The 25,983-nt window shown below is 38.5% G+C and overlaps 1 protein-coding gene across 2 annotated transcripts in view; it reads left to right on the forward strand.

Moving 5' to 3' along the window:
- Positions 1-25,983, forward strand: part of LOC108495506 (zinc finger SWIM domain-containing protein 6-like) — a 99,628-nt gene that overhangs the window by 46,091 nt on the left and 27,554 nt on the right. For both annotated transcript variants that reach the window (XM_017811265.1, XM_017811267.1), the window contains exons 2-4: positions 14,202-14,558; positions 23,328-23,476; positions 23,998-24,148. In XM_017811265.1, coding sequence (XP_017666754.1) covers positions 14,202-14,558; positions 23,328-23,476; positions 23,998-24,148 — 657 coding nt within the window. The remainder of the gene's footprint in view (positions 1-14,201; positions 14,559-23,327; positions 23,477-23,997; positions 24,149-25,983) is intronic.

Raw genomic sequence — 25,983 nt, forward strand, 5'->3', positions numbered from 1 at the left:
ATGATGGTGTTCCGTTCTGCAGTTCCACCCTGGTACAGTCTTCTCTGCAATCCATACTCTTGATCAGCAATGTAGAGCAGACAGCAGCCTGTTTAAGCCTGCTGATATCTTTATGCTCTCAGGCAATGGGGTGATGCTCTGCTTTACAAAATTCTCAGGACAGAGTTTAAATTGCGCATCAGAGGAGCCTTCATGTGCGTATTGGGTGAGCAGAAAGGCCCAGTCCACCTGAGTCCTTTTTGTCCTTACAAATGAAGGCTGTCTACTTTCTAAATAAAGAAAGGAGGGTTAGGAAAGCCTTAGGCATCCTGTCATATCAAAACAGTGGGCTATTTGAGTATCATGTGCTCATAGCAGAAAAGACAAAACTAGACTGAGACTTTGTCTGGCCAGTAAGGGCTGTCTGCCACACCTTGCTCATTTGTAAATTCATTTGTAGCAGACAAGGAGAATGGATTAGTTAGAATTTTGTTCCTAATATCCTAAAGCAGCCTGTGGGGATACTTAAGTGTAGTTATAGCTCCCAAATATTCCTAACGTCAAAACAGTCTGAAAACTAATTCTAGAGCAAATGTCTGCCTGCATAATCCTGAGTGCTTAGTTGAGATAAAGCTTGTTTTAGCTACATATATCAGAATCTCCTTTGCTTTGAATTTGCGTTCTCCCTCCAACAGAGAACAGATTGTCATTTACTCCAAATCAGATTTAAAACAGTGTTTCTCAGAGGGCATCACTTCAGTTACGCAGATCAGATTCATTTCCTGTGCTTACGCTTCTTTGGAAATATGTAATTCAAGTCAAAATCTGTGGTGGCAACCATAGATGCTAGTGCTTGCTGCCTTCTAGAGTAGATGCACAATCATTTTGCCACCTGAAATAACTGTGTTCATAATCAGTTTTCCCTGAATGAGGTGTAGGGGAGGATTGTTGGGACTGTCTTAAGATGACATTTGGCATAGGAGCATATTGAAGTTTTTCCTGAAGGGCACGAAGCATGTGACTTACATGTGCTGGTCCCACACTTGACTCCAAAACGCTCTAGCTTAAAACTTTGACTTTTTTTTTTTCCTCTGACGTGGTTTTCTATGTCAACAAAATGATTTATAACTGCATGTGGTAGAACTTAATGCTAGTACTCTGACCATCTTCTAGAAGAAAGAATGAAGTCTTTTGCAAAAGCTACTGCTTTAATACGAGTACTCACATTTCCGGTGGCAAGAGTAGCCTGGAGTATGTGTCCCACCAGTTGTCAAGATATGATTCTCTTTCCAATTCAATTCATATCAAAACAGTGTAAAAGTATAGACTGGGGAGAGAGACCCAGGAAAAGAACTAAATTAGTAGTGCAGGCCAGAAGCTTGCCTCACCCTGAGTCCTCGGGTTTTTTGGTCTAGAATAGTCTATGAGGTGCTTATTTGTTTGGGGCTCTGTTACAAGGAACACCAGGGAGGTGGCCTGTAAAAAGTACAATGTTTTTCAAAGGGAATAATGCTACTTAAGAGCACATAATATCTGAACAAACTGCATTAAACAGCATATAATTCTGCACATTATGCAGTGGCATTAAATATACATATTAGTAAGGTAGCAGATGCTGTAGTTGTGAAATTGCCCTGTGAAATAGGAGTCTTTTGCAGCAGGGTGCTGCTCTGTGTGGGACTCCTTCACATATAATGAATAGCTAATTTCAGCTCAATAGTCCATGAGCAACCGAAGGGGATCAGGGAGGGGTAGAGTGTTCCAGCAGCCCAAACCAGCAGGATGTACTGAGATGTGCTTTTAATGGAACAACATTTCCGAGCTCTTAGGGGTAAACTCATAAAGAGGGATGCTGTCGTGGTTTAGCCCCAGCTGGCAACTAAGTCCCACATAGCCAACTGCTCACTTGCCTGCAGTGAGATGGGGGAGAGAATCGGAAGACTAAAAGTGAGAAAACTCGTGGATTGAGGTACAGACAGTTTAGGTAAAGCAAAAACCAAGCAAAGGAAAATAAGGAATTCGTTCGCTGCTTCCTATGGCAGGCAGATGTTCAGCTGTCTTCAGGAAAGCAGGGCCCCATCACGCTGTAACAGTGACTTGGGAAGAAGAACGTCATCACTCCAAATGTCTCCTCCTTCCTTCTTACAACCTCTTTATATGCTGAGCATGACGCCATATGGGATGGGATATCCCTGTGGTCAGTTGGGATCAGCTGTCCCAGCTGTGTCCCCTCCCAGCTCCTTGTGCACCCCCAGCCTCCTTGCTGGTGGGGTGAAGTGAGGAGCAGAAAAGGCTCTAGCTCTGTGTAAGCACTGATCAGCAACAGCTTAAACATCTATGTATTATGAGCACTGTTTCCAGTGCAAATCCAAAATAGCAGTCCATGCTAGCTGCTATGGAGAAAATGAACTCTACCCCTGCCAAAACCAGCACAGATGCTCAGCTGTTTGTATTCAAACTGACAAATTGTTCAGCAAAGGGACAAGTGGGCATGTCAAGTGCCTGTTGCAGGGATGAGATGGTGATAGGTGTAAGTGTCTCATCGGAGGTAGTAGATGTCTTGTTTTCTACTTCTTTTCATGTGTGCAACCAGCAGATGAACTGAAAATAAAAAAAGGCATACATAAGAATTGACACTGAAAAGGTGAGCAATGATTTCCCTCATCCCTCTTTCAAAATATGTGAGAATGCTTTTTGATCCAATTAATGTAGATCACAGATTGGGAGATTCAGCTAGCACTGCACATTTTACAGGCATTGTTTTGTGAGAGCTCAGATATAGGAGTTTTCTTCATAAGAAACAGGATTTTCTTGCTGCATACCCTGCAAGCTGGATATTCCAGGTTCGTTGCTGACGTCATTATGTTTTTAAAGTATTTTGAAAACAGTTGGTCTGATGTTCAAATATTTGTGTAGAAAACGGACCCGCTTAACCTTAAAACATCAACATTGCTAGTTAGGACCAAGCTAGGTCTGTGAATCTGAACTGTTAAGACTTGCTTGGAGAATAAGAAAGGCAGGAGATGCATCCAAGTATGGTGTGCCAGACTGTCATCCAGAGATTTAGACTGCAGAGAGGAAAGACAGATTTCTAAGGAAGTTGCTTGTATCCCCTGATATCTGGCTCACTCCTTATCAGAGGAGGAAGCCTCCTGTTTTACTAAGTAAACAGGAAAAGCCATATGTAGGGAATGGTAACCCTTGCTACATAGTCTGTTTGATCTCCTATGGTATAGTGAATAACCTGTTTGAACCACTTCTCAATAGATAATCTAAATCATAATTGACTTTCTGGAAGCATAGTGCTAGTTAAACAGTTCTTTTCCTTCCAATTTGTCTGAAGAGGGTATGTATGGACTTTGGGCATCATAATTTTAAAATATGGACAGCTCTGACAAAGTACCCAGTTGTCTTCCTTCAAATTACACTGCTGAGAGAGAGCAGGGGAAATCTGCAGAAAGGGGTGGGGATGTTGTTGCAGGGGACAAGGCAGAGAGCATTCTTTCTGAATAATATAAATTTCTTTTAAGCCGTTTAAAGTATGAAGAAAATAAATTTCTCTTTTTTTATGTAAAGGCCCTGACTTCAAAGTATTTCAGTTTATTTTGCTGAGACCTGGCATACTGACATGCTTAAAACTTAAAGGCCAAGTTTTCAGGTTTTAGTTCTCTGTTGTTGTAAGAGAGGCTGGATACTGAATTTAACTCTCTTCTACTTATGTTTGTCTTATTGTGGCACAGAACTACTTCAAATACTAGAATGTCTCTCAATTTGAGTATCTTGAGCAACACTGAAAATGTTATTGGTGTCTTGCTATGTAAATGCAATGGGACGGTACAGCCTTAGGCAGATAACAGTCCTGTACTGTGCATCACTGAATTTAGTCTTACTTTATCTAAGCTAGAAAACAATCTTTAACCATTAGCAATAGTATCAACAACCGATGTTACAGACATGTTTCCTGTTCAGCTTTTTGACACCCTCCAACTTTACTTGCATCTGTTTCAGACTTCAAATACACATGATTTTCTTCAAGAACTTGAAATGATCTTCCTTTTTTCCCCTTCCCAATTATATTTAGGTATGTTATGATAAAAGGTAAGAGCATAAACAAGAGAACCTTTAATTACTGCAAAAGGTAGACCTGTAGGCATGAGAACTGCATCAAAAAAGAGATTTAGCACCCCTACAAGAGTGTGTCTGGTTTGAGATAGGTAAAATTAACAAACATTGAATCACAAAATTAGTCAGCAGTGTACTTACGGTGTCTTGTGGGTTGGGTTTCATGGTCATCAGCAAGCATAACTCTTGACTACTGTAGTAGTCAACCAAAACTAACAAAACAAGGCATTAACCACACCTCCAGAGGTACACCACCTACCAGCTTATCACAGATGCTAATATTTGTGGTATAGACAAGTTAGCAGAAGCTGAAGCCCAGGAAAAATAAACTGCAAGAAAAAGCAGGGGTCTCATGAAAGCAGCTTGTTCCTTGGCTCATTGGTAGAGACACTTGCCATCCTCGAGGTTTTTGTCTTCTGTTGCCTTGTTTCTGTGTCTCCCTACATTGCACTATAAAAGTGAAATAAATTGTGGTGGTGTTGTAATTATTTCCTTTTCCTCTGTCAAAAGGTAGTTGCAAGGTGCTTCTTGGCTTGTCAGTGAAAGTTAGAAATGTTATATGTTGCCAGACATGGTTTTTGTTTGGGTCAGTCTAATAGCTTATGTACTGTAAAACCTGGTCTGGAACCTGAACTACAGGATGCTGAATTCCAGTAACTTGCTTAATAAATGACAGATTAGCTTGTATTTTGCTGTATAATTTGTCCTCCTTTCTTAGATTGTTTTCCTTAATGTGTCCTGGAAATTTTGCTTCCTTGATTGTGCAGTTCTGTTTTTGCTTCATCCCCTTGTCTTTCCAAACTTTTCATTATCACCTTGCTGGTGTTGGGAAGGTTTTGATTTTGTGGGTGTGAGGCATGGAAGAAAAAAAGAAAAAAATAATCTTCTGTTGCATTTTATTGTTCAACCCTATGTATGTTAATAGAGGCTTGAATGGCATGTTATGTGCTAACATACTATCTAGAATCTTTTATTAACAATCGGATAAGTGTAACTTCTTAAATTTCTGAGTGCTACAGGTTAGAGGTGAATATTCCCCGAAACTTGTTGACTTTTGAAAGGAAGAATGCTATGCTTCTCCTTCTCAAGGAGAATTAGTGTATGGCTTTAGAGAAGGGGGTGTGCTTCTCTTTACTTCATAAAAAAAATTAACTTTGTTGAAGAAAATTGCGTACTGGTCTTACCTATATTGCTTGAGGAGCAGCCAAGTGCTCTGAATTGGCTTAGTAACGAATGTACATTGGGCTTCCCCACCCCCACACCCCTACTCAAGCTTCTAAGTGCTTGCTGTGCATGCAGCTCCCAGACATCAGAAATGCCAAGGAACATACCTAGTTTTTTATTTTGAACTGACAGGTATTTCTCTTTTATGGATGTGAACAGATGTATGAGCAACTTACACTGAAAATTGTCTCTCCCTTTGGAAATCCGTTTGTCGTACATGAAGCCTATTCTTCGTCCCTGTCTGGAAAAAGGTGGTGCATGTCTGTATGGAGGAGTACTAGTATGTCAAGTCTTATCACCCAGTTTTGATGGGGTGTACTAGCCAGGGCTGCTGCATATTGATTTGATTTTATGGAGTAATAATTGAAATTGTTGAGAAGTGGAGTAGGATCTACCTTAGCAACAGTAGGGAAAAATTGTGAAGCACAAGAACCTGATTTCATACAGTTATGTCTACTTGTGTGGGTTTGGGCTGCACGCCAGTGTTATCAAGGATATTTGGGCTTGTAATACAAGTGACCTGTGCTGACCTTTTTTTTTAAACGACTCTTATTGTTATTACAATAGGGTTTTTTTGGGATTCCGGTCCCCATTTGTGACTCCACTGCAGTTGGCCTTAGAGAGCTAGAAAAAAAGATGCTTCCTCTGATGCTGGCTTCAGCCATGCAAGGGTGACTCACTTGTGATATTGGTGGGGTTTTAAACTTCAGTTCTGGAACTCTTTGTGCTCTGGTTTTAGTGGCTTTCTGTCTTGCTTTGTCAGGAAATACTGTGTTGTGCTTCATTATTTTTGCTGGAATCCTTTGTAGTGCCCTGGTGATTAGAAGAAGTTGCTGAAAACATTTATCTTGTAAAATTTACAGTCCAAAATGAACTGAGCTCCTCTCAAGTTCCTACGGAGAGACTGTTGCTTCCACACTTAAAAGCCTGTTTTTCTCTTTTCACCTCCACTTTGATTATGAATTAAATAGCAGTTCAGTGAATAACCTGACTTTTTCAGTAATTCACAAACATTTGCTAGAAAATTGAAGCAATAAAAACACAGGTATTCATGGATACTTAGTATACGAGTGGAAGAATAGAATCATGGCCATAAAGAAAAGGTCTCCCTTATTTTCTATGAGATTTTGTGCCACTTTTCATTTGGCACAGGTGCAGCATTGATTTATTCTTTTTTTCCCCTCCTCGTTTTAAACAAAAGAAAATTATTTATTCCCCAGTTAGTAATGGAAATGGGAGTGGTAGTTTACTCTTTTAGGCCAAGTATAACATTTCCTGATGGAAGATCAGTTTAGATTCAAAATTATATTGCTTGTGCTATTGCATAGCCTAAATTTGACCTGTTTCAGTGCAGTCTTAAATTACTCAGTAAAATGTTTTCTGTTGTTGGAATGACCTAAATACCTTTTACTGCAGGATTCCTGTGTTTCAGACATCCTATGCTGGGTTTTTCAAACTGTAAGTGTGACTGTGGAAATCCAGACACACTCTTATCAGGAATTAGTAATTTTCTCATATTTTTAAAATCTCTTCCCATGTTCATATCAGTGGTTGCTGTTGTCTTCGTTTTTAGGATTTTGTCCACTTCTGATTAAAAATACATGTTTGATCAAACCCTTATCAAGCGTATGAGAAAGCAGTTTTTTCTGATAATAAAGCAATGAGTCAAGCAGGATGTAATTTTAAAGGTTTTTCCTTCTTGCATTCACGCACCTTCTGTTGAACCTTTGTGCTGTTCTGTGGCCAGTGTTAGCTGAATTCTGTTCATCTTTGATAAGCCATGTAGACAACTGCTGCTGATGATTCTTTACTGTACAAATGAGGTTGAACCCTAACTTCAGACAGTAAAGTGAAGCTGATACAGCCTGTGTAACATAAGCAAAGGACGTGGTAGCAGCAATAAAGAATGTGAAAAGAGTAGAGATCGTTTTGGTTTTGTTGCTCTTATTCATTTGCAGTGACTTTCCCATTTGTGATCTTGATACTTGTGCTGTAGCAAGTAATCATAGTTTCTCCCTGCAAATGTGATGAAAATCCAAAGTTGTGGTAAAAGCTGAAATGATTTCACTTGTAGAGGTAGATACCACAAGCTATTGGAGGAGTTTCCGCTGCCTGCTTCCTGCAGAAAGGATGTCAGCTTCTCCCCGCCATACTAGGAGTGAATTCCTCCTCAAAAGCTATTAACAAGTGTCTTTGCACTGACCCTCTGAAGACTGGTCATAATCAGTCCTTGTTCTTGGGCACTCTCAGTGTATTCTCAGCACTGTTTGTGCTTTCTCCTGTCTCAGGCTTTTCCCTTTGCAATAAATAAGGCCTGTGAAATTTGCCAGCAGAGTGAAGGTTTGTTTACCAAAATTTAAATGTAGGTTAGTAATCTCTCTTGACCTCTTGTTTCTAGTCTTTGTTATGGATGAATGTAAACTTGAGCATGATGCTGACCTATATTTATATTCTATTACAATTTACCTATAGACATTTTAGTGTATGTTAGCTGGATGCTCTGGACAGCATGGTGAGTAGCTCCACTTATAGCAACTTTCTTGTGTATTAGTTACCCTTTCTTTACCCCCTGCCCTTCATTTTGAATTTACTTCCAGTTTCTCTTCAGCATCACGGTAGTTTTGATGACTTGCGATGTCACAGTTCTACTGCAGCAAGCTGCTTATATGATATATCCAGCCAGTTTCCCTCAGCTGAGCTAGTCTATTAAGTCTCCCTCAAAAGTTTCAGGCTTACTTTACCCACATTTTGCAGAGGTTATGATTTCTTCAGCATAGATAGTAACCTGCAGCCGTGGACTGCTGGCCTTCTTGACCTCACAGGACTCTGTTGGCATTCACAGTTTTAGTGAATCTCAGCACTGTGTTTAACCTTTGATTGAAGAGACTTGTCTGCTTCAGCTCTGCTTCTGGTTTGTAAGCCATAAACATCATTTGCCACAGCATCCTAGATCACAATTTGAACATCACTATGCTAGAGGAAAGTTCTATATTACTGCTGTCTAGAAGGCACTTTTCTAAACATCTCTTGTTTACACCTAGATTTTGATGCTTTCCCGGTGTCTACAAAGCTGAATGCTACAAACACCTAACATGGGGTTGATTATATCCATATTAAATGAGTTAGAGTTTTCAGCTTTCAGGTTTTGCAGAGATGTCATCTAAGGCTGTAAGAAGTGCTGGTAAGAATGTCCTTCAGAAGTTTGTATGGTGTTCCTGTGGGGTGGGTTGCAAGTTGTTCAACCAGGATAGCCGTGAAACTTTGAGGGACCATGCTCATTTGGTGAATGTTTTGCTCAATGCCTCCACCTCCAGACAGCATGAGCTGCTGCAGTCTGTGTCTGTCTTGAAGCAGTCCAGACCTGATATGGCTATTGGGCAGGAATAATGGCAGTTATTTTTTGTTTGGACAGCTTTTCCTTTTTTTCAGGGAAGAGTAGTCTGGATGGATGTATCCCATTCCTAATCACCCACAACTCCTGCTTGGTGATAAGTGGCTGCTGTTGATCATCAGAGATATGATCAAGTTTGTCTTGAGGGGTTAGTGGAGGCCTTTGTCTAAAGGACATAATTGGTTGAACAGTTCTCAGACTTGAAGGTTTGGGCTGGAAGACCTGTAAGATTGATTTTTTTTCTTTTAATGTAACTGTTGAATCCATAGTGTTGGGATAAATAAATTTTTTTGTTCAAGTCACTAGTGCTGTCACTGTTGCAGCATGCACGTTCTTAGTATGTGCCAGTGGTAGTGAACCTTTTAAGTTTTCAGTGTGGTATGTGTGCATGGTCTTATTTAATGTTGCTCCCACTGTCTTGCTGGCAAAAATCCTGCAAATAAAATTCTGATTATTGTCTGTATGGAGGGGAGTTGTGGAATCCAGGTGGTTGGTTATTACAGATCCTCTGTGGTTGCAGTGGAATAAAATGCCAATTTTATTCTAGGTGGCAGTGACCTAAAAACATAAGCTTGTCTATACCTTAAATCAGTGTTTTCTCTGTTTATAAATAGGCTGTTAACCTTAGCTTCAGGCTGAGAGGCGGCATGCAAAGTTTTGACAATAATTTCAAAGTGTGTTGTTCATCTGGTTTTAGAGTGTTCCAAAGTTCAGACAGAACTGAATATAGGATACTACTTTACCATGTTAAAGGAAAACTACTTCTTAAAAGGCAAAATTTGAATGAGGTAAATATAGTTTAGACTTTTGCTTGTCTTAGGAAAAAAAATGCAACCACTGATGTTAGTATGAAAAAATAGGTAATGGGCATGGTTGGAAACTACTTCCCATAAGCATTTCTTGCTGTTTTTGTTTGGTAGGCAAGATGAAACAGAGGTGTTTACACAGTGATAATGTGTTTGCCAAGTAATATAGTAGTCTGAATAAATGCTAGCTCATAGGCCTGCAAGTTATTTTAAATGATTGTTAAAGACAGAGTGTATGATTCTGATAACCAACATCAGGTTATTTAGGGGGAGGTTACCTTGCATGCTGAAGACTACCCAGCTCCCACAACAAGCTCTTGCTTTTTTTTCTCTATATGTAACTTCATCTGTTGGCTTCTTCTGTGGTAGTAAAACAGCTAACGTATGTTCCTGACTAAAAGTATATATACATGGTAAAAGAGTCAGTGGATCAAGGAACACATCCATTTTCCAAATACAGTTGGTGGTATATTTCCTGATTTTAGGATAATGTATGCATAGTGGGTGAGGCATGTACAGTATTCTCAAAAGGCACATGGTGAAAAGCTATTCAAAAGCACCATTTTTTAAGCTGTGAGGTATTACTGTAATCCAGTTCTGACATTTTTATATTTTCTGTAAAGGATAAACAATACTCAGTGGTGAGGTGTGGTTGCATTTCCATTAAATCCTTCAATTGCAAGGATGAACTTAGAGTGATTTGTTTGTTTGTTTGTTTTAACCACTGGCATTACTGCACAGGTCCTCCTCTCTCCCACCCTCCCTCCCTTCCCACCTCAGCATTTCAGTTGGCTGGTTCTGGCAGTTCTTGTTCATTTTGGTCTGTATGTTTTCAAAATGTGTCTTTGGGATTGAGTATATTGAGGATAATGTTTTTTAACACTGGGTGACAGTAGAAATGAATTTGGCTTGTGAGATGTCATTGATGGTGCTTGTTTAGTGCAGTAACTTTGCTGCTTAGCCTGTTAGATTAGTGAAATCCCCTATTTCAAGATTCCCTTGACTTGAGGAACTAAAAGCCTAACTGCTGCTGCTTCTCCACGTACTACTCTTATTTCTCCTCTTTAGTGCCTTAGAGTTTGAATTTTCTTTTGTTTTATTCTAAAGTGTTTTTTGTTGTTGGGTTTTTTTTTATGACAAGCATATATACTTGTGCTGGCAAATACTACATTGTAATAGTGCAGATTTTCATTTATCAGGCAGCTGTACAGTCACAGAATGTTTTTAGTTAATGGACTGGATGCTGTCAAGCAGATTTTGGCAAAAATTGCTTTGTAAAATTCACAGACTTCTTAATGCTTTCCTCCTGATGGCGTTTGGCACAATCCCCTTCTGAAAGTACAACAGCTGAGAACACTATCTTATTGGCTGTTAAATAACTTTTGAGGTATGTTTGAGGTGAGTGTTCAACAGCAGCAAAATCCCTCTGTTAAAAGAGCTTTATTTTATACATTGTCTTAATGCTCCAACTGCTTTTTCTAAACACACTTTTGCAGAATGCAAAGCCTCTGCACATTGAAAATGTCAGCAAGACTTGAATTGTTGGTCACATGCTGGTTTGAAAAGACTAAAACATTTCAAATTGCAGCAGCTGAAGGGAAAAGGTGATACATGCCTATTCTATAAATAGCTTCTGTAATAAACACATGCTTTTCCACCTGCAATTCTTTTGTTGTCTTTAGATAATAATGAATGAACTCTTATACTGAAAAGTGTTCTTCAGTATTCTTAGACATTTTTGGAATGGATAAGTATTTCCAGCCAAGGTTTTGTAACTTTGGGTAAAAGAAATTTTCCCTTTGAAGGGAAGTACCTGTTTAGGGTGAGGCATTGCAAGTTTTAGGTGAAAAGACGGCTTCTGAATCTTTGGACCTGTTAGTGAAACATTATTATATTTGAGCCCCCGCACAGGTAATTCCCTCTATCTTCTTGCAGGGCCATGTAACATCTTGCTTCTCGGCAAGCTATGAATTACTTCTGATGAACACCTTCTAGCAAAGCACAGAGTATCAACTTTTTACCTGCTACTGACTTTTCATACTTTATTTGGAGAATATTAGATTGTTAGGTTATAAAAGATTTAAGGCTATGTCTACAGGAGAGCAACAGCTCTCTCAGTATTCTGCAGTATTGGAGGCAGTGGAGGTGGTGTCATTTGATGTCTGGTGGGTTAATTATAACAACCCTACCAGGGCTCCTGAGCTGAAATTTCCTGAATTGTTTTCTCTGGTGTGTTGAAACCTTTTTAAAGGTCATATTTACTAAAAACAATTTATTTCTTTAAAAACACAGAAAAAGAGGAGGAAAACAGTGTTCCATAATTACAAGGCATTCCTGGTGGGATAGTTAATACACAGCTTCTACATCTTTAGCCTGCAAGGTCAGCTGATGTTTTTGTTTAAACTCTCTGAGAGTTAAGAAGGGCAGGTTAGGTATGTTGACTCTATTAGTGCTGTCATTGTTTAGATGAGGGTCTGTGTTTCTAAATGTTGCTTCTTGTAATATGAATTCTTAAAAAACTCAGTGGAGAGGGAGCCATGAGCTGTGTTTGTATCTGAAAAGGGATTCAAGGGCAGGCCTGCTTTTAACAATGAATATTTCTGGAGACCTTCATGTTTCCGGGAGGATTTTACCTTTTTCTGAATGTTTGAATTATGTACTGACAAATTAAAAGTGGTAGTATTGTTGGGGTAGCTGGCTGGTCTTTTTTATTATTTTACATCCGTTTAATGGAATATCTTTTATTGGGCCTTTTTCTACTGGAATTAATAGGAGTTCAGATACTTACTAAGAGTAGGATCAGGCTCTTCCAGTGTATAAGCATTAGACTTTTCCTCAGCTCATGGATTAGAGAGTTTTTCGTGTGCTTCATAGAAAATTGATATTTAAAAAAACTCCCATGCAGTTTCTTTGAGACCATCAATCCAACTTGCACTTACTGGGAATGAACCTGAAACAAATACAGCTGGTTAAGTTTTAAAAAGTTTCTCTTTTTGAGAGAAGGTACTTGGAGGAACATGCTGTGACTACTTAAAAACCAAAAGGAAAGGCAGAGGGAGAAGCTCCTGATATGAGGGGCAGTTCCACTCCCCTTCCCTTAGCAAAGGTTGAGTGGAGACAAGAGCAAGAATACTGCCTAGGCCTGGGTTTGTTCATGCTCTCCCCTTCCTCTCTGTGCACTTTACAGTTTACTGCCTCTTCAGCCTTGACTCTTAACTACTTTACCTGGTAAACATTCTCTTGCAAAGTCAAGGTTAGTGTGTGCGTGACCTTCTTCAGAATAGAGTATCAGACTACTGCAGTTGAATGTAATCCAGACAGGGATGCTGACTGCACAGCCTGCTCTGAAACATACAGTGTAAACAAATGGAAAAAAATGAGAGATTTTCATCTCTGTTTCCTGTAAGTTGAAGAGCTTTTTAAAAATTACTTGGGATACAGCATTTTTGGTTAGAGCTATGTATATATTTCTTTCCTTTCCCCCCTATCTAATCTTCATGTGACAATGCTTACTGCAATACACTTTTCTGGTATTTCAAGAATATTATATCAGTTTTTGACTTTGAGGGAGTGTGGGTTTATATTATTTCCATTATAAGTAGATAATGTATAACACCTTATTTGTATCTATCCAAGATTTTATATGTACTGTCCAAATCTAATACTGGTACGGCGTATGAGATCTAGTTGCATTGCCCTGTATCTGCACCTCTGACTTAATGCTTGAGCTGAAATTAGTGTCATGCTGACATAAAGTCAAAAAGAAATCCGCTGTCACTGCTATTCAGTGTTAAATCATTGAGAGCCAAACCTGGGCCTTCATGTTGGGCAAACAGATGGTTTTAGGTTGGATCTTCAGCATTTGAGACCTTGTGCTGTGTCTACACATGGTGTCTTTGCTAAAGCAAAGTATGGTATACCATATCTCCTTACAATATAAGCAAACATAGCTCTTTTGCCTTGTGCTTTGTCATGCTGTATGGAAAACAGGACCATAATGCAGATGTCTGGAACAGTGCATGTGTCTCATTCAGTGTTATAAATCTGACATCCTGTGTATTGGTAACTGCAGCAGTTTGTATCTCCGAAGAGCTGCACAGACATGGCTGTTCTACTGGGTCACTTGGGGGAAGGTGAGCTTTAATATGAGCTCAGTGGTGGGAGAGTTGAAAGCAAAGAAATTAAGTGACTTGTGTCAGTGAGTCAGTTGAGACTAGGACCCGTGTTCATGCCACTAGAGTGCACTACTTCCCTCTAACTTATTGAGAGAATGGTTACATGTGCTGGTAGGTGTGGCAGGCTCCCTGGTGGGGGGTTTGGAAAATTGCTGCCAATTTACTGAGGTATAGGAGTTTCACATCGGTCTTGATGGGATGCTGCCTTACTTCTGCAGCTGTCGTTTATCAAGTAAATATTTCTCTCGCTGTCAGTCTTTTAAGAATGTTGTGATAGAATGGCAGTGGGCTTGTAAACTAACTTTTTACTCCCCTTTTGATTTTATTGGAGATGAAATCAGTATGTACAAAAGACAGGATTGATCATGTTTGTAATTAAGCAAGTTCTTTGAGATGTATCATTTCTCAGAAATAGCCAACGACTTTTACTCTATTAACAAAAGATTCTTGATAATGAGATCTATTTTACATATATCATTAAGTTCTCTTTTTTTCCTTGCACAGGTTTCCACTTGAGTGGCACAGTAACAGAGCCTGCAATGCAATCGGAGCCAGAAACTGTTTGCAATGTAGCTATCAGCTTTGATCGTTGCAAGATTACCTCAGTGACCTGTAGCTGTGGAAACAAGGACATATTTTACTGTGCCCACGTTGTGGCACTCTCTTTATACCGGATCCGCAAGCCAGATCAGGTCAAACTGCATCTCCCCATTTCAGAGACACTCTTTCAAATGAACAGAGACCAACTACAAAAATTTGTACAGTATTTGATCACAGTGCACCACACAGAAGTTTTGCCTACTGCTCAAAAATTAGCAGATGAAATTCTGTCTCAGAATTCAGAAATCAATCAAGTCCATGGTGAGTTTGATACTTGTTCTTCCTTTTGCTTCACCCTCTCTTACATTGTGAGCTTTTTAGTGGCAATGAGGAGCATGACCTCCTTAGTTGTGTTTCAAGCTGAATCATTCTGTGATTTTATGGTGTTTACTAAAGAGGATTCTGTTACTGAACCTTTGTTTTAAGATGTTTAGAAAATGGTACTCTTTGGAAAAGAGAATTCATAAGCAATGAGCTTGATGTCTCCAGTATTGTTAGTGTGTGCCCTGTTTTGCTTCATGCTTGTATTTTCCAGCTATTAAAACCTGAGTAGTAGTGTTCTTTGCATAGCCATATTGCTTAAAGGAACAGTCTTATCAACTTACCACCAATGGTGACTTTTTATTATTTTGTTGTTTGTAGTAATCTTCCAACATTTTAATTTTGTTTTAATGGCAAAGCATAAAAGCAAGTAGGTGTTACTCTTTTTTTCGTTCATTAAATATATTTCTGTCAACCTTTGGGATTTTGTTTCTGTATGAAGTCAGGAGAAATATAAATCCTGTATTTCGGTGCTTTTCTCCTGTTAGTGCTGAAGCAGCTACAGTATAGCAAAGGTCTTGATCTTTCCTGCTCTTTCAGCTGCACAGGGTTTTAATGACTCTGTTTTTTGTAATGAACAACTTCTGTTTATTAAAGGATGATGGATGTGACTTGAGGCTTCTGACATGGCTTTTTTGTGGACCCTGCTGAAATGAAAGCAAGTAGTTGTACGCTCGAGGTGACCCAACTAGTATTAGAGTACTGTGTTCCTGTAAGGTCAGCTGATAGAAATGTCCTGTCAGGTGACCAGAACTGTAAGAATAAGAACAGCTTAGAGGGGAAGAATAAGTTATCTAAATAACTAGAAATATCTTTTCCTTTTTTTTTTTGAAGGAACAGGTCTTGTGTTAAATATTTAAGAGGCATGACCATTATTCAAAGAATTTGCAATACAAATAAAAGCAAGAAGAAAGAAAACCACGTATGCATTACTTACAGTGTAGACAGAACAAAACGAGAGTGTTTCCAGTAACAGGACTCATCTGCAGCTTAGCCCTTCTCCTTAGGGTGCTCTGACCCTGGCAGGCCCAGACAGGTGATGTTGCAAGAAAGTGAATTTCAGGAACAGTGCTCTTTTTTTGGCATTGGGGATTGTGGAGATGTGGCCAGAGGCAAGGCTGTTGCTGTGTTGTTGAAGGTAAGGAGAAGGTTATTGTCAGAGCTGCCTGGTGACAATGGAAAGGAAGTGAAACTTAAAGGAGAAACAGGACATTGAGCAGTAGGGGAAGATGCTCAGATGTTGTGCACTGAGGGCATGTGTCACATGAGAGTTGTTAACAACCTCTGAACATAAGGAGCTAAGGAGTGAGGAAGAATTACAGTATGAGAGAAGTACAGAAGATTGAAACAGTGAAGGGTGATTAGAAAAGAGGAAGGCAGGGGTGGGAAACAAAGGGCAGATGATGGCTATATATGTCTGTATTAGCTGTACTGTAGTTAATGTAAGAGAAATGACAAGCTGTTGCAGAGACTTGATCAATATGAAGTCTGCAATTATACTAATTGTAGACATGCTAGTCTTTGTCAGATATTTTCTTATTGTCAAAATACCTCATTACTCATTATTATATAAGGTATTTTTAGAGATTTGAGACTTATATCACAGCTCAAATAGCAGAAAGAATAGGAAATAAAAAACTGAGTTGATGATCAGTTATGAAATTTAACAATGAATCTGAGTAGGTTAGTTTAATATTATCCACAAAACTGAAACGTTTCTTACACATGTTGCTGTTCTCCTAGTAAGAAAGATTGCAGTATTATATTGACTATCAGTATTTCTTAATAAAATGCCAAAATCCAAAGTAGAAAATCCAAGCAGCATAAGAAAATAAACTGCTATTACCAAAAAAAGCCATGTTTTAAAAGACATTTTATAGTTTCCTGCTTTTCTTCTCAGACTCACATAAAACCATGGCCTGAATTTTTTTAATGTTCACAATACTAAAAAATTACTTTTTCCTTAAAAGAATTATGTAAGTTCCTCTGATTATGTAGCAAGTAAGTGTTCTTCTGGGATTCATAATGTAATTCTGTTACTCTGATCTTTAATCGATTTCCTTAAATTAAAAATAATAAAATTAACCAAAAGAAATCTGTGAAAAATAACCAAAAGAAATGTCTCTGGTTCTAATATCATATGGTGATGAATCTAAGATCACCCTTCACTCTGTCATCTCCTGTGCTTCACATGTTAAGTTTAATACAAAACCGTGTTGTAGACTGTCTTGTGTTGAACAGTTTGACATCACTGAACTGGTGTCTGAAGAGAAATTATATTAAATGCTACTTGAAGGCACAGATAGGTAAGAGGAAAAACTTGCTTATAAAATTAAGAGGAGACCTGGCACAGAAACACCAGAAACAGCTTTGATTAAAGGGAAGCCCTGAATCTGGAGTTGGATGAGGAAATTCGTTTCAATGTGACTTAGGAGTGTTTTAATTTCAGGGTTGTTCTATACAGGACTTGAGTTGTTAAATTTTTTATTTTTCTTGCGTAGTGACTGTACTAGTTCTAGTTTTCATATATTTGCAGTAATGCACAAAAGAAATCAGCTCTTGAATACTATTTGTATGTATAAATGGTCTGGGATGTAGAAGAGCTCTAACCACAGTGTTCTTGTTGTCTTGTTTATGAGATGACTGATAAGAGATGATTAGATGGAACAACTAGGCAGTACTTTCAAAAAAGGTAAATTGGGTAATCATTCATTTGCTCAAAATTCTGTGTTGTGCAGCATTTGATGACTGGCTTTGGCCTGATGACATGGGTTTTGGAATAACCAATTACTCTGAGTTCCTTGGTGGATATAAATGATGCAATGTCCTTTCTTGCTTCATGGCTGAGCCTCCTGCAGGAAAAAATAAGAGAATGCTGTTAGAAGCACAGGAATGTGTTGTCTAGTCACTAGCTTCTTCAGGAGAGACAACTGATTCATTGGGAATCCTCTTGTGTATTTACCAGTCTATTTTCACTTGGTGGTGATTACGTTACAAGAGTGTTTTACATGTTTTTAGAGCATAAAAGCACGTCTTACGTCTCATGTTCTGATCTCCTTTTGTGACACTGCTACAGCTGTACATGTTCCTGATGATTTCAAAACTGGAGTTCTGTAGTGTGTAATCTCCTGTACTGAAGACGGTACAGGAAGGTATAAATGCTGATACCCTGATGTCTGCACTGCAGAACTGTTGGCCTCACATTGGGTTTCAATGTGAAAGCTCTTGCAGGAAGCTGGGTGTAGCTTCGGATCCTGCTTAGATGAGGATTTTGTCCTCCCTGTTAATTTTTGTACTGTTGTAGCAGAGGAGGCTATCAGGTGTGTATGCTAGGAAGAGAGCAGTCAGGATGACAATGGATTATCAGCTGTGTTTGTCATTTTGTATATTTCTTTTCATAGGTATGAAACTTTCACTTGAATAAATTGGTTAGAAGGTCAAACTGTGTTCGTGAGAATTTGAGTAGAAATGGGAAAGTAACTGCAAGATGGGAGGAAGGAGAGATGGAAGGTCTGTTTTCATATTAATCTCATATTAGAGTTAATTTCTTATTATGTGCATAGTGGAAAAGAGTCTACCTTTTTTGGTATAAGGATGTCCTGGCAAACCTATTTAATTTTTAACTTTTAACTATCCTTTTTCTTTTCTTGAGTGTTTAGTGCTGCTGTGGCAATCTCTGCTCTTAGAAGAGCTATGTGGATTTCTCCAGACTTCCTCCCATTCTCTGATTCTCCTACTTGCAGTAAAAGTTACTTGCCAGTACAAACAAACCCCCATGCAGATGAGCTTAAATTTAAGGAGGAGAACCTGAGAGAAAGCAGTTGAAATATATTTGTCTTCTGAGTAGGAGGGGTACCTTGTTTCTATAGTTTTTTCTGTATTTGTCTAGGCAAATATAGGTACATCCTCAGCAAACATTAATTTGTAATGCCTATTAGCAGTGCTGGAGGAAGCATTCAAGAAGGAAACATCTATCAAAAAAAGCCTTCAAAGAAAATTTCAGAATATCTAGTCCTGTTCTAGTGTATTTTAGGTTCAAAAGGGCAATCTAGAGGTATAGGTGAATATGTGTTAAGATGTACTTAATGTATTTAACAGGGGGTTTAGTGGAAAATTGTAGGGTAGAGTAGGGCTGAACGACAGAATACAATCTACTGCTGATCTACTAGTAAAGAGATTGTTTAATGTTAAAGAAGATAAATTATTTTTAAAATTATGAAGTATTTCACATGGCCCAGCCTAAATTGGATAAGTTGCTTGAGAGATTAGTTGCAAAGTAAGAATGTAGGACATGGCAGGTGAGTTTCCTTTCAAGAAAGATGAAAGTGAAGTGCTTAAATGCTTAGTATGCAAATTGTTTAGTGAGCCAGAGTTGGAGTAGCCAAAACTAGAGAAATTTCAGAAATTCAAGTAGAAGTAAATAAGTACTACAATGTAAAAAAAAAATTGAAAGATCGGTAGCTGCAAAATGCAAAAATAATTTATGAAAGTCATAATTTTAGGAAAGGTATTTTCAGACACATTAAACATAAATATAAAAATTGTTATATAGAAGATGATGGAATTTTGTTAAAACACATGCAAGGTAAAATTAATTAAAATAAAGCATACTTATCTGTTCTGATAATGTTCTTTTATCTGCCATACACAAATGAAGTTTGAAACTTATCACTATATGTTGTTTGTGAGATATGGACTTAAGCAGGAAAGGTTAGATATTGTTGGTAAATAAGTTAGTGCATTTTGCTGTATGTGCAGAGGGAAGAGAGAATTTTTTTGAAGTTAAAAACCTGTTGGGGATTTATTAACTTCCCTCAGCAACTTAGGATCACCTGTCTTCTCTTCATATTTTGTGTTGTTAGCACTGAGCTTCATAGCAGTTGCAGTTTTTCTTTGATGCTGTGCACTGCTGAACAGGTGTTATAAGTCACCCAAGGGTTCTGAAATTGACTACAAGATGAAGTGACTTATGTCTAAACTTTTGGAGAATCAAAGCCATAATAATATTTTTGACTAATTAATTTTATGAGCTTTGGTTTTATGTAATCATTGTTTAGATTAAGACTGAGCATATTAAGTTTATTTATCAATCTTATTTTTTTTTCTCCTTCTTAGAACTTGGGAGTTGATTATGTTTAACATGCAACCTGCTATTACCTTAAATACAAAAGGCTGCTACCCTGTTTTCAAATGTTATTTGGGTGTTCAGTTTTACAAACAGTTGTGCACAATATTCTTGCTTTGATTACTAAGATTGCAAAAGAACATGAGTAAATATAGATGTCTGTATCTACATACTGCTTATAAATATTTATTGTATTTAATTGTAACTACATGAAGTAAAGTATATTTCAAAGACCAGTCACAATAATAAAAAACCAGAGTTTGAAGAGAGGGAGATTATTGTGTTAGTGACAATAAACTGACACAGTTTAATTACAGGTTTTAATACTTAGTATAATTGTACACTGCTTTCCACTTTCATAGTTCAAATGTGAAACCCTAATTTATCCTCATGACATCCCTCTAAAGCACCTAAGTAGTTTACAAGCAGGGAACGGGGGTTTAACCTTGGTACCAAACTGCACGGCAGAGTTTAAATTCATGGCTGCCCATATTCCTCTCTGTAGCCAAACTGTACCTCTACCAAGGCCTTGTGGTGGCTGTTCAAGGCTGTGTTGCAACCTGAGCAAAGCTACTGCCTATGGGTTGAACCTTCAGCTCTGCCTGGCGTTGAGCTTGAGCCTTCCTGACAGCTATTGCTAGGCCTTCTTTTCTCATATCTCTTAAGACAGCTCCCTCTTGTTGCTTGTTCAGATAGTTCCTTATCTATTCACCCAGTCCCATGTTTTCAGAGGAGAAGTGGTAGTGTAGAAATCCTGTGCGTGATCTGTGTTGGAGTGGGAGAGGAAACAGCGATCACCTGACTGTAAGTGAACCCAGTCAGGTTCACTTCACCCAGTTGTGAAGTGCCTAGTTGAGAGACATGGAGATAGTCATGTCTTGACCCCAGAACAGGAATGACGTGGGCAGTGTAAGCTGAGGCTTCCTTGGCAAGACCATTAAGATGCCTGGCTGTTGCCGTGGTGGGAAGGTGGTTTGGACTTATGCCTGATCAGACATGGTTTCTCCCTGCCTTGTTGGTTGATGGCTATCGGCTGAAGACTGCTAACAGTGTTGAAAGATGAGTGAATTACAACTGTAGCTGGTGCTGCTTACATGAACTCTGAAATTTCTTTATACAACCTCATCAAAAATTTTGATCATACTAAGTGTAGCCTATATAAGATCTTTTAAGAAAATAATCATTCTGAGTCAGATGTATCTGTAGTACTGTGCTAAACAGCATCATAGAGCTCAGACCCTTGGCTTGGCATCTTCACCTTTTACAGTCTTCTGGCCTCCTGGCTTGAAAATAACACTGGTGTGAGTATAGCAATACTGAGCTCCTGGGAAAGGTATATTTGGGATCATATTGGGAGAAATAGCCTTGGTGGAGCAGTGCTGCTGTCCTGGGGCAGTGGACATGCTTGTTTTGTAAAGGAATCCTGTTCTTAAAGAATCTATGGTAGCTGTGTTGAAATTTAACCTTCTAGCACAAACTGACCGGTGAGCTTTTTGATAAAATGTAAACAGTTACAGAAGGAATTTATTTTTTCCCCTAAATAGGGAACCTTAGCTGAGGAATCTTGGCCCATTTTTAATTCAGTCTGAAAGCAACCACACCAAGATTACTTAAAGATAAATATCCATTGAGGTGAAGAAAAAATATAAGTGTATTTTGTATACTGATGTTTTTATATAGTTCCTCTTCACTGCTCTTTGTGTTTTAAAGCAATGAAATATTTAAACTATTTGCAAGGTGATACTGCAAACCTGGGTCTGCAACAGCTGCACTACTTATACTTGTGAGGCTTGATTTCCCTTTTTGTCTTGTTCCTTGCAGCCAAAGACTTGTTATGTATGTCGTGTAGCTGACCAAATTGAAAGCCCCTTGAAACTTAACATACTGAAGATAGAAGCACTCACAGAAAGAGGAGGTTTTTCATTTTTTGGTTTTTGTACTGTCTTGGATTTGATTCCTGTCTTTTGAAACACTGTGTGTTTCCTGTGGAAGGCAGGAGAGTTCATTCACATCTTCAAAGACACAATTCCTTGTTAATTTAGGTATATATGCGTGTACATGTATGTGTGTGTGTGTATATATATATAGCAATGCAGTGTTCCCAGGTGTAGGCTCTGAAATTGGAGGCAGTTTAGGAAGTTGCTGAGCTGGAACATTTTTTTGTTTACTGTCTCAGCAACTTGTAGACAAGACATCCCTCTGACTCTTTAAATCTTCTGATTGTGTTTTCATTGAATAAAAATTGCAGCATTTTCTTCAACCACTTAAAAGCTTCATCTCCGTGGCAGAGCTGCAAGTGTGAAATGGAGGCTTGAATCAATGTTTTTTTTCCTATACATCTGAAGAGTTGTAGGTATCTTTGCTTTTCAGATTCTCAGGACTTCTATGACAAACCCCCAGATTTTTACAAATCTATATAATTTTCCTTTCCTGGCAGTATTCTTCTCTTTTTTTTGTTCAGAGGTAGCATGGACATGGATTTAAAAGAGAGAGATTGTGTAATGTGATTCAATTTCTAACATCTTTGCAAAACCTAATAGATAAACCTAGATAGAGATTACACAGTTGTGACAAGTCCAAAATAAAAATGTTAACTTGAGTCTCGGGCATGCTTAAAGCACCTTACATCTAGTATGGTGATGCCTTACCTTGAGCTGAGTCCAACACCCATAGGTAAGTACATTTCAGTGCTTTCAGTTTGAAGACCTTTTAAAAAGTGTCCAATGGAGTTGCAGGAGTCTTCAGAAAAATAGAGGTCGCTAGATGGTGCAAGAACTTGTTTTAGTTAATTTTGTCATCCTTTAGAAGAGGCCACTGGGGAAAGTCACTGGTCTGAGCTGCAAAATTTGAGTTATAAAGCCTGTGGCCGAAGCACTGCCTGATGTAAATCTAGTCATTCAGTTGACACCAAACTAATTCAGGTAGAGTTGCTCTGAATTGACTCTGTGCAGATGACTTTGCCTATGTAAAAATGCTTCCTTTGGAAGCAGCATGGTCTTAAATAGCTGTAACTCTTATTTATGATGGAAATGCCTTTAGTGCTTTAAGACTTTGGATTTGTTTGGGGATTTTTTTACTCTTTGTTTAGCTTTGCAGAGCCATCACAGCTCAGAGGCACCGAGGTGATGATTCTCCTCATGTTCATCAATAGCAGCGCTCACTAGCAGTCACTTAAACCTGAGCAAGATTGCTGAAGGTACAGGAATTACACAGGTGTTTTGGGGAGAATGGTTTTAACGTCACAATCGTAGAAATATAAATCAAAGTCTTAATTTTCCCTGTAAAATCATTTTGGTATAAATGCTGAGATGGGAGGAAAAAACCCTTCACCTTAATTTTAATGTTTTGTTAGAGAAGAGAATATTATTTCTTTAAATACCTATTCATAGACTGTAATTTCTAAGTGCTTAAGACTACTGAGGAGAAATTTATGTCTATTTTAAAGAATGTTTAGATTAAAACCAAGGCATTCAAAACAGGAGAGAACACAAATCCAAAAACCTCTGCAGTAGTCCTCTCCCCTGGACTGAAGAACCTCCTTTCTTTATATAGAACATAATGATTTCTTTTCTTGCTGTTTACAGGTGCTCCTGACCCAACAGCAGGTGCTAGCATAGATGATGAAAATTGCTGGCATTTGGATGAGGAACAAGTTCAGGAACAAGTTAAACTCTTCCTCTCCCAAGGCGGATACCATGGATCAGGGAAGCAGCTCAATTTGCTATTTGCAAAGGTGTGTTGAGTACTCTGCACCCTTTTTCTCTCCCATGTTCTCGAAGCCAGTCTGTACTTGTTTGCGTCTTACTCAAAGTACTGTTCTAAAACAAGGCAAAATCTTAGGAACACAAATGTCAACTTAATGAGTTGTACAGCAGTGGACTGCAATCTGATGTGTCTTGATCAGTGTAAGGATATGAAGTAACATTTCAACTACCTACAGCTCTGCTGTTCTCTTCCTTCCCACCCCTAAAACGTTGGAAAAACCTGTAGAAATCAGTTTTACAACAGTTTGCATAATGCACCTGGGGATTACATGTGGAAAAATTCTCTGAAGAATTGCAATTGGATATTGAAATCAAAATTTTGTTAAATTTGGGAAGGCAGACTATTTTTTCTACTTAAAAATTTGACATTGCACATATAAATTGCATTTCTAACTTAACAGAAGCAGAATATTTAACATTGCAGGATATTTGTCTGTACTGCAATTTCTTTGCTTTCTTTTCAAGTTTGTATTAAAAACTCGTTTCCTAGGTGCGAGAGATGCTAAAAATGAGGGATTCAAATGGAGCTCGCATGTTGACGTTGATAACAGAACAGTTCATGGCTGACCCTCGTCTGTCGCTTTGGAGACAACAAGGAACCACAATGACTGACAAGTATAGGCAGCTCTGGGATGAACTGGGTAAATGCATAGACTCATTTAGGTGTTGATGTGTATAATAAAGGAACAATTACATATTTGAAATTGAGAAGCTGTTACTGTGGTACTAGGCAAAGCAGGTTAGACTTTTCTGCAGTTTTCCTTGTTCAGTTAAGGTCGGGTGAAATTGAATTTCTCATCTACAGCATAAGACAATTGCAGTTGGAGAGGAAACATGGTATGAAAGAAGTACAATTCCAACAGGTTGCAAGTACTTTAGGATATAAAAGGAATAATGCAAAAAGTGGAAATGTAGCTACACAACTGAGGCTGAATATATAAGCTGCTGGTGCTAAACTGGAAAGGTTAAGGAAGAAATCAATTCACAACTAGAGAAGTCCATTACTGAGTAGGAAAGGAGATCAAATAACAGAAGACTAACATGCTTACTGTGCTCTAGGGAAAAGGTGACCAGAAAGATGACAGTTGTATAATTAAGAGAAGAACACAGGATGAAATGGGAAAGGAATATTTAAACTGGTGAGGTCTGAGCACACTTGCTCTAAAGTGTTCCTGACTAATAAAGTTTTTTATTACTGCTTCAGAAATTTTCAAAATCTGTAAGAATTTTGTCATAGAATGGTTTGGGTTGGAGGGGAGTATAAGGATCATCTAGTTCCAACCCCTCTGACGTGGATAGGGACATCTTCCACTAGACAGTTTGTTTAGAGCTCCATCCAACCTAGCCTTGAACACTTCCAAGGATGGGGTATCCACAACTTCTCTGGGCAGCCAGTTCCAGAACCTCACTGCCCTCACAGTAAACAATTTTTTTCCCAATATATAATTTAAACTTAATATTATAGCAGACAAAGCTCCGTCAGAGTCTAGATATAAGTGTAACAAGCATTTCACTGTGTCATTTTTATGATCCTTTGACTTGCTGGGAAATAACAGTTTTTGCCAAACGTGGCACATGGCTAGCTGGACATACGTGCAGCATCCCACCATACTGAAAACTGGAGGGTCTCATGCTTCATTGCTTATGTGGGTTAAGCTGGTAGGTGGTGAGAGGCAGAAATGTGTTCTTCACAGCAATCTTAACACATGCTGTCAAACATAAAAGGTTTTGTTAAACTTTTGTAGTGGCTCCTGTTGTTCCATAAGTTTCATATTAACATCATTTTCTTGACAGCACCTGTCTGAAGGTAGACGAGGTGGAATCTATCTGTCTGCAGCATTGAATAAGAAATACTTTTGGATTAATTCAATTTAATTTACCTCAATTTAATCAGAATTCTAGATGCCATTCCCAGAAAGCTGCAGTGGAACTGTCAGCCTCACCACTACCTGAGCTGCTGTATCTGCAGTCTGAGGCAGACTGTATTGTTTCAGTCATGAACTACTCTGTCACCTCTTAACAGTATCAAAGTATGTTGATCATGTACTGTGGTTTCCATTGCAAATATATTTCAATCACTTCATGTGTGCAGTAGGCAAAGGGTAGAACTTAAGAACTTCCGCCTCCAGATAGTGTTTATTTTGCTAAACTGTCCATTTCTTCTTCCCACCAGTGCTTCCACTGGTGCTTAGCAAGTTCCCTCCAAAATGCTGTTAATTGAATGAATCTCTCCAGCTTCACTCCCATCTGATGTGAAAGTTACAAGCTTCTGCAGTGTTTTTGCTAGGATTTTGCCTTGAGTTTCACTGTTTTCACATCAAACACATCCCTTTTTCCATGTGAAACCTGCATATAAAACAAACAAACAAAAAAGAAAATAAAAAAGTGAATGTACTGAAATTGAGGGAGATTTTAAGGGAGACCAGATTTACAATAGGATACTGCAGAAGGAAAAGCAAGATGGCCCTGGCAACAT

This window comes from Lepidothrix coronata, unplaced genomic scaffold (genome assembly GCF_001604755.1).
Source record: "Lepidothrix coronata isolate B3197 unplaced genomic scaffold, Lepidothrix_coronata-1.0 Scaffold31, whole genome shotgun sequence".
Lineage (NCBI taxonomy): Eukaryota > Metazoa > Chordata > Aves > Passeriformes > Pipridae > Lepidothrix > Lepidothrix coronata.